The sequence below is a fragment of the Eumetopias jubatus genome, unplaced genomic scaffold, assembly GCF_037043125.1.
Source record: "Eumetopias jubatus isolate StellerSeaLion01/CBP00866 unplaced genomic scaffold, mEumJub1_p1.0 scaffold_6, whole genome shotgun sequence".
Taxonomy (NCBI): Eukaryota; Metazoa; Chordata; class Mammalia; order Carnivora; family Otariidae; genus Eumetopias; species Eumetopias jubatus.
The window spans coordinates 120494980-120512802 of record NW_028274812.1 but is presented as its reverse complement, the minus strand read 5'-3'; the positions used below and the strand labels follow the sequence as shown (position 1 = coordinate 120512802).

The 17823-nt window shown below is 47.9% G+C and overlaps 1 protein-coding gene across 1 annotated transcript; it reads right to left on the bottom strand.

Annotated features, from left to right (window-relative positions):
* Positions 1 to 1065: 1065 nt before the first annotated feature.
* LOC114222164 (HLA class I histocompatibility antigen, alpha chain G-like) lies at positions 1066 to 16516 on the bottom strand. The gene is made up of 8 exons (XM_088023770.1): positions 16452 to 16516; positions 10448 to 10665; positions 9943 to 10170; positions 9485 to 9760; positions 2768 to 3043; positions 2544 to 2657; positions 1913 to 1949; positions 1066 to 1141 (listed from the first exon to the last, which is right to left on the bottom strand). The coding sequence occupies exons 1-8, from the start codon at positions 16514 to 16516 to the stop codon at positions 1066 to 1068; spliced, it is 1290 nt and encodes a 429-aa protein (XP_087879896.1).
* Positions 16517 to 17823: the final 1307 nt, after the last annotated feature.

Sequence of the window (17823 nt, the reverse complement as noted above, 5' to 3'; positions counted from 1 at the left end):
CAGCAAACGTCCTCCCTCCTCTTTACTGGGCGGGGAACAGACGTAAATGCGGTTTTAATGCCCCTCTCGCCCTGGCCTGCTCTCCCCACGACCTCAGCCGCTCCCCATCCGACTGAGCACCAGGCCCACTCGGGGGACCTCTCCCCAGACCCACAGGCTCCGAGGATTAGGCACAAGGTCAAGGAATCCCCTATTTAGCAAGCCCCACAAGCAAGGCTGAGGCACAGCCACGGGGGAACCCTAATCTTCGTTCCTGCTGCTCAAAGTGTGCTGGGAAGACCAGCAGAAACTTCAAGGTCTTCCCCAGACGCGAAGCGCACGTGTCCCCTCTGTGGCGCACGACCTGCGGGAGTGGGAGTCACGGAGCGACCAGTGTGGAGCACCTCCCCAGTCCAGAGGCACTACCTTTACTCTATGGCTGCCCCTCCTCCCTCCGCAGCGCCTGGGACTCCCTCACCGCGCCGCCCTCCCTCCCTCCCTCCCTGCTCTCACAGCACCTCCCCTGCACACCAAGTGCATTCCCATTGTCAACAAACAGCCATCCTCCTCACAGGTGCTCTTTCCCAACCGAACAGAAATCGAAGGAGACTCTGCTGCGTCCGCAACTCCTTGACTTGGGGCTGGAGCCCGCACAGGGTCAGTAGGGCAGAGCCCCGGCTGGGACATAACAGCAACTAATTGAAAATGCGAGGTCCCGCGTGCCCCCTGTCTGCTAATCAGAATCTGTTTGTCTGAGAAGACTGGGGAAAACATGGAAAGAACAGCCGAGCCCCAGAAGGAAGGCAAGTCCTGAATGAGTGTGAAAATAACCTCTGGATGCTACAGATTCCCCGCACGGGGGCTGCACTGGGCCTTGGGGAGACAGCACTGGGCCAACCACCTCCTGCCGCTGTCAGACAGGAGACACCCGAAGCTCAATGAGACCAGACTCCTACACGAACATGAAAATAGGCCTAATCCTCTACAGAAACAAAGGAACAACAAAGAAACACCCAAAGATGGGCCGAGGGCCCAACCCAGGCCTGAGCCGAGGCTGACCCAGCCACGCAACGTTGCTGCCCATGGTCAGTCCTGCAGGCAGGACAAGGTCTGGGTGATGTCCGAGTGTCTGTCATCCCAGGTCCCGGAAGGACAGGTCCTCCTGGAGGGACAAGGACAAAGGAGCAGAGAGACTCCGCACCTGAGCAGGGACCATGTCACACCCACGTTGAACTGAGCACCAACTGCGCACGAGGCTCCTCCACACGAGGCTCCTCGCAGCCTTTGCCTGTCCCCACCCAGAGCAGACCCAGCACCCCAAACGTGCAGATTCTGGAAGCTGCTCAGTGCTTCCATTTATTTCTTCTCTCAAACGTTAGGAAGCCTCTCCTTTCACTACCTGATCCACTGCTCGTGACAAGAAATGGAAAAAACCCAATTCGCCTTCAGAGTCCTATCTTCAACAAGGAAGTAAGAAGCTGTAGCTCAGTGTAACAGGAAGTAAAGACAGGGAAGGAGATGGCCCACTCGCCCTCGGCTGGAACACGAAAGCAGATGAGGAAAGAGAACACAGGTCGGTCGTGGCGGGCAGAGGGGCGCAGTCGTGTGCGGAGGGGGGCAGTCTCCCCACCTCCTCACATTACGTTAATAGGAACACGGACACATTCAGACGCCCTTTGCAGAAAGAGAAATCGGGGGTGTTGATGTCACAAGGTGGGAAAGTGAACGCATCTTGTGTCGCTTGTCCCCCACAAGGCAGCTGGCTCACACGGTGAAAGAAAAGAACCGTGAACAGATTCAGGTCAGTCACATACAGGTGGACTTTCTCAACAGCCCACCACATGCTCAGAGCATCCTCCTCAAAGAAGCCCCGCTACCCAGCCATGGCCCCTTCCCCCCTCCCCTCCTCCCGTCACGCCCTCCAGGGTCTCACCTATAGGAGCAGAGAGAGCCCTGGGGACTGTCACTGCCTGGGGCAGGACAGACAGATTGTGGTCAGACTCACAGGAGATGAAACCAAAGGAGGAGCTGTGGAGTGGGTGAGCTCCCGAGGGGTCCCGTCTACACCGTCTCAGGGTCTCAGGGATCACCCCCTCCATACTCACGTGCAGCCTCAGCTCAACTCCTTCCTCTTCCACCTGGGAAAGAAAACATCCCATGAGATGCCATGGAGGAGGCAGGGCCTGAGATCCTAGACGATACGGATAGCCTGGACCACAGGGAAGTTTCCTGAACTGTCACTGCAGGCCTAAGGCAGGATCAGGGACAGGAAGAGAAGAGATGGCAGGGCGAGACCAACCGTCCTGGTGGAGTCTGTCCTCAGCAAGGACCTCGCCCTCTGACCTGTGACTGCTGGGAATCGGGTCCATCACCACATTCACTGGGGTGATTAATCTGTCCTTCACTCTCACCTGTGCTTTACTACAGTGACTGTAGCCACGAGCCGCACGTGCGCGAGCACATGTGTGGGGACAGCTCTGCCCACAAACAAGCAAGACACACTTCCACCTGGGCTTGAAACACTGCAGAAGGACAAGAAAACGCGGAGCACCCCCTTTCCCCACCTGAGCTCTCTTTCCTCCACGTGACAGCTCCAACCACCCTAGCGCCGGTGAGCACAACGACAGCCAGACCAGCCACGATGCCCACAACAGGAATTGGGGGCCGAGGAGGGGACTCTGGGAAGAGAGGGTAAGGAGAGGGCCCTGTCCCCGCTCTCAGCCTTGACCCTACTAACATTCTCCACACTGGCTCCTCCAGGAGCCTCCAAGCCCGTTTCCCTCCTTACGCCGTCTCAAGGTGAGGGGCTTGGACAGCCCCTCCTGCTGCACATGGCACGTGTATCTCTGCTCCCGTCCAGGAGGCACCACCACGGCCGCCCACTTCTGGAAGGTCCCGTCTCCTGCAGGCCGGGTCTCCACAAGCTCTGTGTCCTGGGTCAGGTCCTCCCCATCCCGCTGCCAGGTCAGGGTGATCTCCGCAGGGTAAAAGTCCAGGGTCCAGCACCTCAGGGTGACCTCAGGTTCAGTGATGGGATGGTGGGAGACATGTGTCTTCAGGGGATCTGAAGAGAAGGGTCAGAACATTCAGGAACTTAGGGAGGAGTTAAGATGGCGGAGGAATAGGAGACTCAGATCATCTGGTCCCTGGAATCAGTTAGACGGTTATCAAATAATCCTGACACCCAATAAATCAATGGGAGATCTGACACAAGAAAGCCTGCAAGTCTACAAGCAGAAAAGCGACCACAGTTTGGGCGATAGGGGGTGCGGAGACGTGAATCCGGGGTGACTATCGGAGGCTATGGCAGAGCGGAGACAGCTTGCTTAAGGAGGCCACCGGACAGTGTTCTAAGCAGCAGAGCGCAAAATCAGAACTTCTAGAAGTCGGCTCCAGTGAGGGATGTCCCGGCTCAGAGGTGCTCAGGTGGCGGAGTGGGGGCGGAATCCAGGTGGGACAGTGTGGTCTCCGAATCCTGGGCTCGCAGGAAGAACAAGGGTGCCTAGAGCGGCGGAGCTCCCAGGCGTCGGAGCGGGGAGCCGGCTGCAGTCAGCGGGTCTAGGCGCCGGCTTTCTGCTGGGTGTTGGTCGGTGTTGCCGTAACCTGGGAACCGCTGCACAGTCGGCAAACCACTCTCCGAGCAGGGGCCCAGGAAGCGGGAGAAGCACAGGAGACCCCCTCCCCCCCCCGCCAGGAGGAACCGCAGGGGGTCACGGTGCGGGAGTCCGTCCAGTTTGGAGTTTTGAAACTCGGTCACATGCCTGACATAAAGTCGCTTGGTCACAGGCTGGGTGAACACAGAGTTCCGAGGGAAGGCAGGGAGACCACAGTGATTGACTGCTTCTCGGTGCGGGCTCACTGAAGGGGGGGCGGGGGGTGAATTTTCAGCTCGGGGCTAGAGAGCAGGGCGCAGCCATATTGATCCTGGGCATCAGAGCTGGAAGCCTTCGGGGAGCAAAGCAGCGCCACCCGGTGGCGTACAGAGCTGCTTACACTGCGCCCGGCCTCTGCCAGGGAGGAGCAATTCCACCAGGGCAAAGCCCCCTGACAATCCGCGCAACACGCCCCTCCCCCAGAAGACCGGCAGGGACAACTGATCATAGGGGCTGCAAAGCTTCAGCTCTTGGGGAAGCCAGTATATAGCATCATGGGTTTTTTTTATTCTCTGGTCCTTCAGTATTATTTTTTGTTATTTTCTTATTTTTTAATTCTTTTTTAATTTTATGTATACATTATATATTTTTAAAATTTTTGTATCCTTCCATTGAATTTTATTTTATTTTCATCTATATATGTTTGTCTTTCTTATTCTGGGATCTAGTTTCTTTTAATAAGCAGACCAAAACACACCAAGGATCTAGTTTTTTGTTTGTTTGTTTTGTTTGTTTTTTTTTTCCTGTTGTCATTCATTGTTATTGTTGTTTTTTCTCTCATTCTTCTGTTCTTTTCTGGACAAAATGATGAGATGGATAAATTCACCCCAAAAGAAGGAACAGGAGGCAGTACTCACTGACAGGTATTTAATCAATATGGATATAAGTAAGATGTTTGAACTAGAATTTAAAACGATTATAAAGATACTAGCTGGGCTTGAAAAAGCATAGAAGACACTGAGAATCCCTTACTGTAGAAATAAAAGAACTAAAATCTAGTCAGGCATTAAAAATGCTATTACTGAGATGAAGTCCCACATGGAAGCCCTAAAAATGAGAATGAACAAGACAGAAGAGTGAGTGAGTCATATAGAAGACAAAATGATAGAGAGTAAGGAAGCTGAAAATAAGAGAGAAAAGAAATAATTAGACCATGAAGGGAGACTTAGAGAACACAGCAATTCCATAAAGTGAAATAATATCCATATTATAAGAGTCCCAGAAGGTGAGGAGTGGAAGAAAGGAGCAGAAGGTTTATTTGAACAAATTATAGCTGAGAATTTCCCTAATCTGGGGAATTTCAAGTCCAGGAGGCACAGAGAGCCCCCCTCAAAATCAATAAAAATAGGTCAACACCTTGACATATAATAGGGAAGCTTGCAAATTTCAAAGATAAAATCCTGAAAGCACCTCAGGACAAGAGGTCCTTAACCTACAAAGTTAGACATATAAGGCTGGCAGCAGACCTGTACACAGAGACCTGGCAGGTCAGAAAGGACTTCATGATATATCCAAGGTGCTAAATGGAGAAAATATGCAGCCAAGAATACTTTCTCCAGCAAGGCTGTCACGCAGAACAGAAGGAGAGATAAAGAGTGTCCAGGAAAAACAAAAACTAGAGGAATTTGTGAACACCAAACCAACCCTGCCAGAAATATTAAAGGGGGTCCTTTGAGCAAAGAGAGAACCCAAAAGTAACAAAGACAATCTACAGGAACGGCGACTTTACAGGTAATACAATGGCACTTAATTCGTTATCTTTCACTAATTACTCTGAATGTAAATGGACTAAATGCTCCAATCAAAAGACATAGGGTATCAGAATGGATAAAATAACAAGACCTATGGATATACTGCTTACAAGAGACTCATTTTAGACCCAAAAGACACCTCCAGATTGAAAGGGAGGGGCTGGAGAACCATTTATCATGCCAATAGACATCAAAAGAATGCTGGAGTAGCCATCCTTATATCAAGCAAACCAGGTTTTAAACCAAAAATTAATGGAGAGATGAAGAAGGACACTATATCATAATAAAAGTGTCTATCCAACAAGAAGATCTAACAATTGTAAATATTTATGCCCCTAACTTGGGAGCAGCCAAATGTATAAACCAATTAATAATAAAATTAAAGAAACTCATTGATAATAATGCAATAATACTAGGGGACTTTAACACCCCACTCACAGCAATGGACAGCTCATCTAGGCAGAAAATCAACAAGGAAACAAGGGCTTTGGATGACACACTGCACCAGCTGGACATCACAGATATATTCTATATATATCCTATATATATTCACAGATATATATAACCAGACAAAGACCCCATTTTAAAGGAGAATTATAGACCAATATCCCTGATGAACATGGATGCAAAAATTCTCACCAAGATACTAGCTAACAGGATCCAACTGTACATTAAAAGGATTTATTCCTGGACTGCAGGGGTGGCTCAACATCCGCAAATCAATCAGTGTGAGACACATTAATAAAGGACAAGAACCATACGATCCTCTCAATAGATGCAGAAAAAGCATTTGACAAAATACGGTGTTCTTTCTTGATAAAAACTCTCTGCCATGTAGGGATCGAGGGAACATACCTCAATATCATAAAAGTCATATATGAAAAACCCACATTGAATATCATCCTCAACAGGGAAAAACCGAGAGGGTTTCCCTAAGGTCAGGAACACGGCAGGTATGTCCACTTTCACCACTGTTGTCCGACATAGTACTATAAGTCCTAGCCTCAGCAATCAGACAACAAAAAGAAATAAAAGGCATCCAAATCAGCAAAAAAGTCGAACTCTCACTCCTTGCAGATGACATGATACTCTATGTAGAAAACCCAAAAGACTTCACCAAAAAGTTGCTAGGTTATTTCGATACAGGAATTCAGAAAAGTGGCAGGATATAAAATCAATGCACAGAAGTCAGTTACATTTCTTACACTAACAATGAGGCAGAAGAAAGAGAAATCAAGGAATTGATCCCATTTACAATTGCACCAAAACCCCTGCAATACCTAGGAATAAACCTAACCAAAGAGGCAAAGGATCTGTACTCTGAAAACTATAGAATGTTTATGAAAGAAATTGAGGAAGACAAAAAGAAATGGAAAAACGTTCCAGGGGCACCTGGGTGGCTCAGTCATTAAGCGTCTGCCTTCGGCTCAGGTCATGATCCCGGGGTCCTGGGATCGAGCCTTGCATCAGGCTCCCTGCTCAGCCGGAAGCCTGCTTCTCCCTTGCCCAATCCCCCTGCTTGTGTTCCCTCTTTCACTGTCTCTCTCTCCATCAAATAAATAAAGAAATTAAAAAAAAAAAGGTCCATGCTCATGAATTGGAAAAACAAATGTTAAAATGTCTATGCTACCTAGAGCAATCTACATATTCAAAGCAATCCCTATCAAAATACCATCCATTTTTCACAGAAATGGAACAAATACTCCTAAAATTTGTATGGAACCAGAAAAGACACCAAATAGCCAAAAGAATGTTGAAAAAGAAAACCAAAACTGGTGGCATCACAATTCCAGACTTCAAGCTCTATTACAAAGCTGTAATCATCGAGACAGTATGGTACTAGCTTAAAAACAGACATATAGATCAATGGAACAGAATTGAGAACGCAGAAATGGACCCTCAACAATATATTCAACTAATATTCAACAAAGCAGTAAATAATATCCATCATGGAAAAAGGACAGTCTCTTCAACAAATGGTGTTGGGAAAACTGGACAGTCACATGCAGAAGAATGAAACTGAACTACTTTCTTATACCATACACAAAGATAAACTCAAAATGGATGAAAGACCTAAATGTGAGACAGGAATCCATCAAAATCCTTGAGGAGAACACAGGCAGCAACCTCTTCGACCTTGGCCGCAACAACTTCTTATTAGACATGTCTCCAAAGGCAAGGGAAACAAAAGGAAGAATGAACTACTGGGACTTCAAGATAAAAAGCTTTTGCACAGCAAAGGAAACAACTGATAAATTAAAAGGCAACCTACAGAATGGGAGAAGATATTTGCAAAGGTCTTACCAGAAAAAGGGCTAGTATCGAAAATCTATAAAGAACTTATCAACCTCAACACCCAAAAAACAAAAACTCCAGTCAAGAAATGGGCAGAAGACATGAATAGACATTTTTCCAAAGATATCCAGATGGCTAAAAGACACATGAAAAAATGCTCAACATCACTTGGCATCAGGGAAAAACAAATCAAAACCACAATGAGATACCACCTCACACCTGTCAGAATGGCCAAGATTAACTATTCAGGAAACAACAGATGTTGGCGAGGATGTGGAGAAAGGGGAACCCTCTTACACTGTTAGTGGGAATGCAAGCTGGTGCAGCCACTCTGGAAAACAGTACGGAGGTTCCTCAAAAAGGTAGAAATAGAGCTACCCTACAACCCAGCAATTGCACTATTAGGTATTTATCCAAAGGATACCAACGTAGTGATTTGAAGTGGCACATGCACCCCAATATTTATAGCAGCAATGTCCACAACAGCCAAACTATGGAAAGAGCCCAGATGTTCATTAACAGATGAATGGATAAAGAAGATGTGGTATATATATACAATGGAATATTACTCAGTCATCAAAAAGAATGAAATCTTGCCATTTGCAACAACATGGATAGAACTAGAGGGTGGGCGCCTGCGTGGCTCAGTTGGTTAAGCGACTGCCTTCGGCTCGGGTCATGATCCCAGGGTCCCGGGATCGAGTCCCATATCGGGCTCCCTGCTCAGCAGGGAGTCTGCTTCTCCCTCTGACCCTCTTCCCTCTCATGCTCTCTATCTCATTCTCTCTCTCTCTCAAATAAATAAATAAAAAATCTAAAAAAAAAAAATTTTAAAGAACTAGAGGGTATTATGCTAAGTGAAATCAGTCAGTCAGTGAAAGACAAATACCATATGATTTCACTCATATGTGGGATTTAAGAAACAAAACAGATAAACATAGGGGAAGGAAAGGAAAAATAAAATAAGATGAAATCAGAGAGGGAGGCAAACCATAAGAGACTCTTAAGTCTAGGAAACAAACAGCGTTGCTGGAGGGGAGGTAGGTGGAGGGAAGGGATAATTGGGTGATGGGCATTAAGGAGGGCAGGTGATGTAATGAGCACTGGGTGTTATATGCAATTGATGAACCACTAAATTTTATCTCTGAAACTAATAATACAAAATATGTTAAGTAAACTGAATTTAAATTAAAAAATTTTTTAAAAAGAAAGAAAATTCAGGAACTTAACATCTGTCTTGGTCCCCTGAAGCAGCTCTCATGTGGCCATCTTGAGAATGAACAGGACAACTGGGGTGGGGAAAGAGAGCAATAACCCAGACACCAGCCTGAACACATAATCTCTTCTTGTTTGGAAACTTCTAGAATTAGAGTGAGATGGCCCAGTGTAGAGGCACGTTTCTGTGAGGAAAAAAAGGAATTTCTGGTCCTAGCCTGGCTGGAGGCCAAGTGACTCAGAATAGGTAAAGTCAGACCCCAAACACATGGGGTATGGGGCAGAGAACAAAGCCTAAGAAAATCCCCCAAGGTTCCCAAAGGCACTGTGAGTCAAAGGGAAACGCTCATCAGTTATTTCAGAAATGGTCTCCTCCTCCATCCCTGGAGAGACTGTAACCCTCAATCTCCCTAGGAGAGAAAGGCAGACTCTTAGGGCCACTCTGGTACCAGGTCTGAAAACCCAGGCGCAGTTAGTCTCCAGACCCGACCCACGGGAGGGCCATATACTGGTATGGATCCCATTTCTTCCTATCCTCTTAGGAGGCCTCAGCCTGAGGGGAAATCGTGGAAGCCTTGCGGCCCCTGGTACCTCCGCGCTGCAGCGTCTCCTTCCCGTTCTCCAGGTACCTGCCGAGCCACTCCACGCAGGTGCCCTCCAGGTAGTTTCTCCGCTGCTCCGCCTCATCGGCCACCTCCCGCTTGCGCCGGGTGATCTGCGCCGCCGTGTCCGCCGCGGTCCAGGAGCGCAGGTCCTCGTTCAGGGCGAGGTAATCCGCGCCGTCGTAGGCGAACTGCATGTACCCGCGGAGGAGGTTCCCGTCGGGCCCCACTTCGCAGGCAGACGTCCACTGGACGGTGTGAGACCCTGGCCCTGGCCCTGGCCCCGGCCCCGCCCCCGCGGTCAGCCCCGCCCCGCGGCCCGGGTCCCCGCCTCCGAACCCCAGGGCTTAAAGCCAAAACTGAAAGGCGGGTAAAGGCTCTTCCCAGGTGGGGAGACGGGCGGGTCCCGCAGCCCCGTCCGTGGGGACCGGAGCCCGCGTCGCTCACCGGCCTTGCTCTGGTTGTAGTAGCCCCGCAGGGTGTGCAGGCTCACTCGGCAAGTCTGTGCTTGGTTCTTAGCCTTCCTGGTGTTTCGGTCCCAGTACTCCGGCCCCTCCCGCTCCATCCACTGCGCCCGCGGCTCCATCCTCAGACTCGCCGCGTCGCTGCCGAACCGCGCGAACTGCGTGTCGTCCACGTAGCCGACGATGATGAAGCAGGGCTCCCCGCGGCCGGGCCGGGACACGCCGGTGGAGAAATACCTCAGGGAGTGGGAGCCTGCGGGCGCGGAGGGGCTGAGACCCCGCGCTACCTTGCTCCCGGCAAGGGGCCGAGGCGCAGCGGGAGGCGGCCGGGAGGGCAGGGGGAGGGGTACCAAGGGCGGGAGAGCGGGGCGGAGGCGGGGAGGGGCGGGGCCGGGAGCGGGGGCAGCGGAGAGGCTCCTCCCCGGGGGTCCCGCTGGGCGGTCCCCTTGCTCCTGCTGCAGAAGACTTTTCCTCTCGCCCCAGCACTCATCCGCCCAGGTCTTGGTCACGGCCAGGGTCCCCGACAGCGGCAGGACAAGGGTTCGGGGCATCACGACTCGCATCCCTGGGGTCTGGAGGAACTAAGTCCCGGCGGGTCTGTGCCACGGACAGGCCGGGAACCGCGGTGACGCTGATTGGCTTCTCTAGAAACCGGACAATGGGAGTGCGAGCTGGGACTACGTCATGAGTATCCAGACGGGAGGACCTGGCAGGTTGTGAGAGCGAGAAGAGAAACACGCAGAGTAAGGGACTGGGCTTCCCTGCCCCAGACGCTCCAGGCTCTCAGGACTGGGACTTCCAGAGCCAGGCCTTCCAGAGCCCCGGGCTTTACCCTGATTCCTCTCCACCTGCACGGAGCGCTCTTTGTCTCACTGTCTCCCTGAGGCCTGGCCCAGGGTCTTTCTGGAAGAGACACCAGGGAAAGACACCAGGCTGGCATCAGCCCCCTTTTGTCCCTTTCCGTTCCTGGAATCCCTCGACTTGAGCTGAACTCCTATTCCTTACTTCTCCTTCCGACTCTTCTAAAAGAAAACTCACCCGCAAGAAACTGGGTGCCAGAGAGTGAGCTTGCTCTGGGAATGGAGATGAAGGAACGGGAATTTTCTCTTTAAGCCTGGAGTTTCGATCGAAAACCCCAGCTAGAGATTCTCATAGAGATCAATTTCCTTTTTGTTAATTCACTACAGTGGTAGCACAATCTTGATAATCCCTGAACGTCAGAATCTGATCCCTAATGTGGTTTTGCCCCTTCCTGTAGAAATGTCTAAACAACATTGCAATCAAGACTCACAAAGCTACTAAATTGTACTTTGTCAGACAGCATAACTGTGACTCTAAACTATTGTTTTGTTTTGTTTGGTGTTTGAAGTGAGACGAAACTCACTTCACATTTAATGACACAGGTAGGTTGAAAATAAATGGATGTTTTTATATAGTAGCACAGTTTACATGGAAACCAAAATTAAAAACACAATATTATTTATAGTTGTTAATAAAGAAAATGAAATACAGTGTATATACTTAACAAAACACATAAAGGATCTGAACGCTGAATATTACAAAATGCTAATAAAAGAAATAAAATTAAATAGAGCCATAATATGTTCATGTATAAGAAGATTCAACTTAGGAAAGATGTCACTTCCCTCCAAATTGATCTATAGATTTAATGCAATTCTTGCCAAAATCCCAGTAAGGTTTTTTGTAGACATAGACAAGCTTATTCTAAAATTTATATGGAAAGGCATAGTACCTAGAAGAGCTAACACACTCGAAAAAGAGAGATAAAGTGAGAAGAATCACTCTATTTGATATTAAGGCTTATGATTTAGCTACAGTAATTAAAACATTGTAATGTTGGCAGAGAAATTGACATATAAATCAATGGAACAGAATAGAGAACCCAGGAATAGGCCCACACATATGCTCAGCTGATTTTTGACAAAGGCATAAAGGCAATTCAATGCAAAAGGATAGTCTTTTTCAATAAATGGTGCTAGAGCAGTTGGACACCCACAAAAACACATAAGCAAACAAAGAAACTTGAGGCTAAATCTCTCACTTTATAAAATTAATTTAAAATGTATAATAGAACTTATATATATAACATTTAAAGTATAAAATTGTTAGAAAAGGGGCGCCTGGGTGGCTCAGTTAGTTAAGCGTCTGCCTTCGGCTCAGGTCATGATCTCCGAGTCCTGGAATGGAGCCCCACATCGGGCTCCCTCAGGGAGCCTGCTTTTCTCTCTCTCTCCCTCTGCCCTCCCACCACTTGTTCTCTGTCTCTCTCAAATTAATAAATAAAATCTTTTAAAAAAATTATTCAAAGGGCGCCTGCGTGGCTCAGTCATTAAGTGTCTGCCTTCGGCTCAGGTCATGATCCCAGGGTCCTGGGATCGAGCCCCGCATCGGGCTCCCTGCTCAGCCAGAGGCCTGCTTCTCCCTCTCCCACTCCCCCTGCTTGTGTTCCCTCTCTTGCTGTCTCTCTCTGTCAAATAAATAAATAAATAAATAAATAAATAAATAAATAAAATCTTTAAAAAATTTTTAGAAAAAAGAAAATATTTGGGCTATATCTTGACTGTGTTTATGGATATACAAACCTATATATATGATAAGATTCCATAGAATTAAACACATACCCAGATGAGTACAAGTAACACTGGGGAAACCTGAATAAGAGCAGTGGATTGTATCAATGTTAATATCTTAGTTCTAATACTGACTACAGTTTTGCAAGGTATTACCATTGAGTAAAAGTTACTCAGGATCTCTATTATTTCTTATAATTGCATGTGAGTCTTCAATTAGCTCAAAGTAAAAAACATTAATTTTAAAAAGCACTTGCAACAAAAACAAAAACAACACAACTCTCATGGCTCCAATTAAAGCTCAAACTTTTTAGTTTCATATTCCTAGCTCCCTACAAACAGCCCCCAAATTCCCTTTCAAAGCTTACCTTCCACCAGCTGTCTGCACACACTGGCTTAATATTTGGATATTCTTGGGAGTTCCGTATGTCTGCTTCTCCACTCAGCTCATCCTCCAACCCAGTCCCCTCATCCACACACCCCAGTTCTACTCTTCTTCAAGGTTCACCTCCAAATGGCACTTCCAGCTGGAAGGAATCCCTCCGAGTTCTCAGGCACCTTCTTACCTTATATTAAAGCTTCGTAGGTACTTGTTTTCTATTTTCCACAAAGCTCTGAGCTTTTGTCTCATAGAGTTGAGATAATTTAGCTCCAATTCCTCACAGGTGCTAGTAAGCACCAGCAGGTCGAGCTATCATATTTTCTTTTCTTTTTTAATTATTATTGTTTCATTTAAATTTAATTAATTAACATATAGTATATTATTAGTTGCAGAGGTAGAGTTCAATGATTCCTCAGTTGTATATAACATCCAGTGCTCATTACATCCTGTGCCCTCCTTAACGCCCATCACGCAGTTACCCCATCCCCCCACCCACCTCCCCTCCAGCAACCCTCAGTTTGTTTCCTATGAAAGTCTCTTATGGATTGTCTCCCTCTCTGATTCCATCTTATTTTATTTTTCCCTCCCTTCCCCTATGATCCTCTTCTTTGTTTCTAAAAACAATCTTCATTCCATAGCTCTAAGTTTGTCTGTGTGAGTTCCCCTCATATCCTCAATACATGGAAGAACAGTTTGATACTAAGTATTTCAACCAGGAGTATGTACAAACAACTTGAAGAACCTCAAAGTTGCAATGTTCCATGCAACCAAAATGCCCTTCACCAGTGCTCCTGCATCGCCTATTTGTATGCATTATTCACATCTAAGCAGTGTGTGTATTTTATCTAAACACATATTTTATCCAGACACATTTTATATTTTATCTAGACACATGTTAAACTGATTCACATAAGGAGGCAACTGGTTTTCAAGCAGCCCCACAGAATATAGTAAATACTGATGCAAGAATATCTTGGTAAGACCTGTAGATATAGATTTAATAAAAAATCTATATAACAACATATTTAAATCTGAGAACTACACTGCTTTAGAATTCGTTCCCTCTGCTTCTCTTCCTCATCCTGCATCTCCAGCCCTTTCTGTGTCTCCCTCATCCCTCGGGCGCACTCCTCTCCTTCGTCTCCACCACCTCTCACTCCTGAACTGGGGCCCTGGTACCACCCAATCACCTGCCACCCAGGGCCCTTCTCCTCACAGGCGCCAGCGATCCTGTTGATGTGCGTCAGGTCGGGTCATGTCTTCACTGAAAATGCTCCAACAGCTCCATCTCACTCTTGGGAAGCCTCTAGAATGTAAGGCACATGAGCACAGGGGCTTTGGGCTATTTTTGTCAGTTGTATTCCTAAGAAATAAACCTGTTCCTGGCCATAGTAGGGAGTCCTCAAGCACAGGAGCAGCCCCTTGTGTCTCGGAAGTAAGCCTGCCTTAGTGTCCCTCTGGGACCAGTCGTTGGCTGGGAATAGCCCATGAGACGCAAGGCCTCTGCACAAATGCTTTGGAGATTTTAGGGCACAGGAGTGGGTGTCCTTGTGGCTGACTTGGGGAATGTGACTTAAACCTTACACCTAAGGAATCTGGGCCACCAGAAGTCAAACCCTTCTGTCTTTGATTGCTCTGTGCATCCATTCACAGTTGCAGTGGAACAAGGGGGAACCAGGCGATACCCAAGTCTTTCAGGATTCCACACATATTCCTCCTGCCCCCAACCTGGGTGGCTCAGTCATTAAGTGTCTGCCTTCGGCTCGGGTCATGATCCCAGTGTCCTGAGATCGAGCCCCGCATCAGGCTCCCTGCTCAGTGGGGAGCCTGCTTCTCCCTCTCCTGCTCCCCCTGTTTGTGCTCTCTCTCTCTCTCTCTCTGTCAAATAAATAAATAAAATCTTAAAAAATATATATTCTTCCTGCCCCCATTATGGGACACCAGCCCCTCCCCATCATGCAGATGAGGGTCAACTACTCCTACCTCAAGAAGAGGGGCTCCTCTCATCTGCTGGTCTGGGAGTATGGAGTCCAAAGTACCCTGGAGACAACCATACTGTATAGGACAATGGGACCCTCATCATGTCCCCTTGTAAGAACGTCTCCCTTTTTGGAACCAGGACCTCCCCCTTTACAGACTCCAGAATTGTGGGGACAGAAAGTGCAAAACCCGTCAGTGGATGATCCCCCATGATGGAAATTTAAGAGCCACACTCCTTGGTCCTGGACCCACTTATTTTTCCCAACGGGAACACAGCACCAGATAGCGGTCTCTGCTCCTTTAGAGTTGTTATAATCATTTTGGCCTCTGGCTTTCACAGGTTAACTGTCACTCCTTGGCCTCTATCTCTTCAGGGCCATACCCTCCCCATGGACACTAATGAGTCAACTTTAGGACCCCCTCTCCCACTGTCATCCCAGCCTGCAGAAGACACAACACCCCCAAACTCCTTAGTGATGCAAGCCCTCGTACAATCACCTTCCGGATGGCTTCTGTGAAAGTATGTCTTCTGGGTCCTCTTGTGGAACATAATCCTCTGGTGGGTCTCCTGGCTTCACACGATTCCTCCATTCCTTCAGCCTCTTTACCCACACTCTACCATCCGCCAGGGCAACCAAATCATGTCTCCCTCACAGAGACCTGGCCATCGTTTTTTCTGGGCTATGAAGAGCTGCCCCAGCTGTAAGTGTGCCCCATGCCCTGAGGTCCTTGATAAACCCATGTCCTGAGAAAGTACCTCCAAGCCAATGAATTTTTGTTTATCCAGCCTGACATTCTCGCCCTGGTTCAACACCTCAAAATCCAGTCCAAGAAGTACTCCTTAGGCTCTCACAAGTATCAGCTGGCTAGTTCTTGCAAAGATACACATTGCCTCACAGAGGTAACACTTCTGCACCACCTTCCAGCATAGTGAAAAAGCTGGCCATTACTAGAGAAGGGTGAGCCCCTGTGTATGCCCGGAGGGTCCAGGATAACTTTGCTCCAATTTGCAGAATCTTGGGTTTTCCCTACCAGGGCCCTGACTTTCACATAGTAGGTTTGCCTTGGCTGGGTGTTTATCTCTAGAGTTCTGGTCCTCACAATCTGTCTTCAGCTCCCACCCAACTCTATCTGACCTTCCTCCACAGAGACAAAGTACTCTCTGGCAGCTGTCCCATGAACCAGTCGGCTCTCACATCTCCAGAGCGCACTTGCACTTTAATAAACTTTCCTGCTTGCATGGCTAAAAAAAGAAACAAAAAACAAACAAACAAACAAACAAAGCCTCTGTAAGCCACTGCAGAGGCTATCACACTAGCCATAAAGCTTTGTTAACAGCCCTCAGGTTCCCAGGATCTTTCTGTGAGGCATCAGTACACTCAGCAGTAAGCTGCCACTTCCCTGACTCTGCGGCCCCCCCCAATTATTTTCCACAGGCTTCTATCATTCCACCTGCCATAGCTTTCCCCCAGACCAGGACAGGTTCTCAGCTCACCTCCAGCAGCCCCTCCAGCAGTTCAGCTGCCCTTTGTGTCTCACCTTCCAGCCTGGACGGTGTCCTCCTGGTCTGTCAGGCAGTGCGTGAGCTCGTGCCAAATCCCCATCCTTCTGCCTGCATTCTTGGGCCCTTCTGATGCTGCTCGTGTTTCAGCGTCCTGGAAGGAACAGACACCAGTAGAGCATGACAATGCCAGGAACTTGTTAGGGAAAGCCCTGTCAGAAGACATGGGGAAGGAGCCAGAAAGGCTGGGAGAACAGCAAATCTCTCTTTTTTTTTTCCTTTTAAAAATGGAACTATGTCTTTTTTTTTTTTTTATGTTATGTTATGTTAGTCACCGCATAGGACATCATTAGTTTCTGATGTAGTGATCCATGATTCATTGTTTGCGTATAACACCCAGTGCTCAATGCAGTACGTGCCCTCCTTAATACCCATCACTGGGCTAACCCATCCCCCCAACCCCCTCCCCTCTAGAACCCTCATTTTGTTTCTCAGAGCCCATAGTCTCTCATGGTTCATCTCTCCCTCTGATTTCCCTCCCTTCATTTTTCCCTTCCTTCTCCTAATGTCCTCCATACTATTCCTTAGGTTCCACAAATAAGTGAAACCATATGATAATTGACTTTCTCTGCTTGACTTATTTCACTCAGCATAATCCCCTCCAGTTCCATCCATGTCAATGCAAACATTGGGTATTCATCCTTTCTGATGGCTGAGTAATATTCCATCATATATATGGACCACATCTTTTTTATCCATTCGTCGGATGAAGGGCATCTCGGCTCCTTCCACAGTTGGGCTATTGCAGACATTGCTGCTATGAACATCGGGGTGCACGTGCCCCTTCTTTTCACTACATCTGTGTCTTTGCGGTAAATACCCAGTAGTGCAATTGCTGGGTCATAGGGTAGCTCTATTTTCAACTTTTTGGGGAAGCTCTATACTGTTTTCCAAAGTGGCTGCACCAACTTGCATTCCCACCAACAGTGTAAGAGGCTTCCCCTTTCTCCACATCCTCGCCAACATTTGTTGTTTCCTGCCTTGTTCAAATCAAAACCACATTGAGAACATCAAATCTTGATGCAAGTCTGAATCTGAGGGAAGGAGACAGAGAGGGAAGGTTGGCTGGAAGCATCCTAGACCCCGTGCAGAGTCAGGCAAATTCATCAGGGTGTCAGGGAGCCCTGGAGTCTCAGTCAGCCTGCAGAAGAGGAAGTGTCCTGCCTCAGTTTCCTTGCTGCTCTTCAAGCACTACCTGGAGGAATTCCACAGGAAGTGTCATCTCAGAGCAAACATGGCATCAGATTTGAGAGCACACAGCCAGGGCCGAGGATTAGTTACATTCCATCAAGTTGACGGTCAAGATGTGTCTTCTCATGGCCACCATCATGATCTAGTTGAGAACAAAAA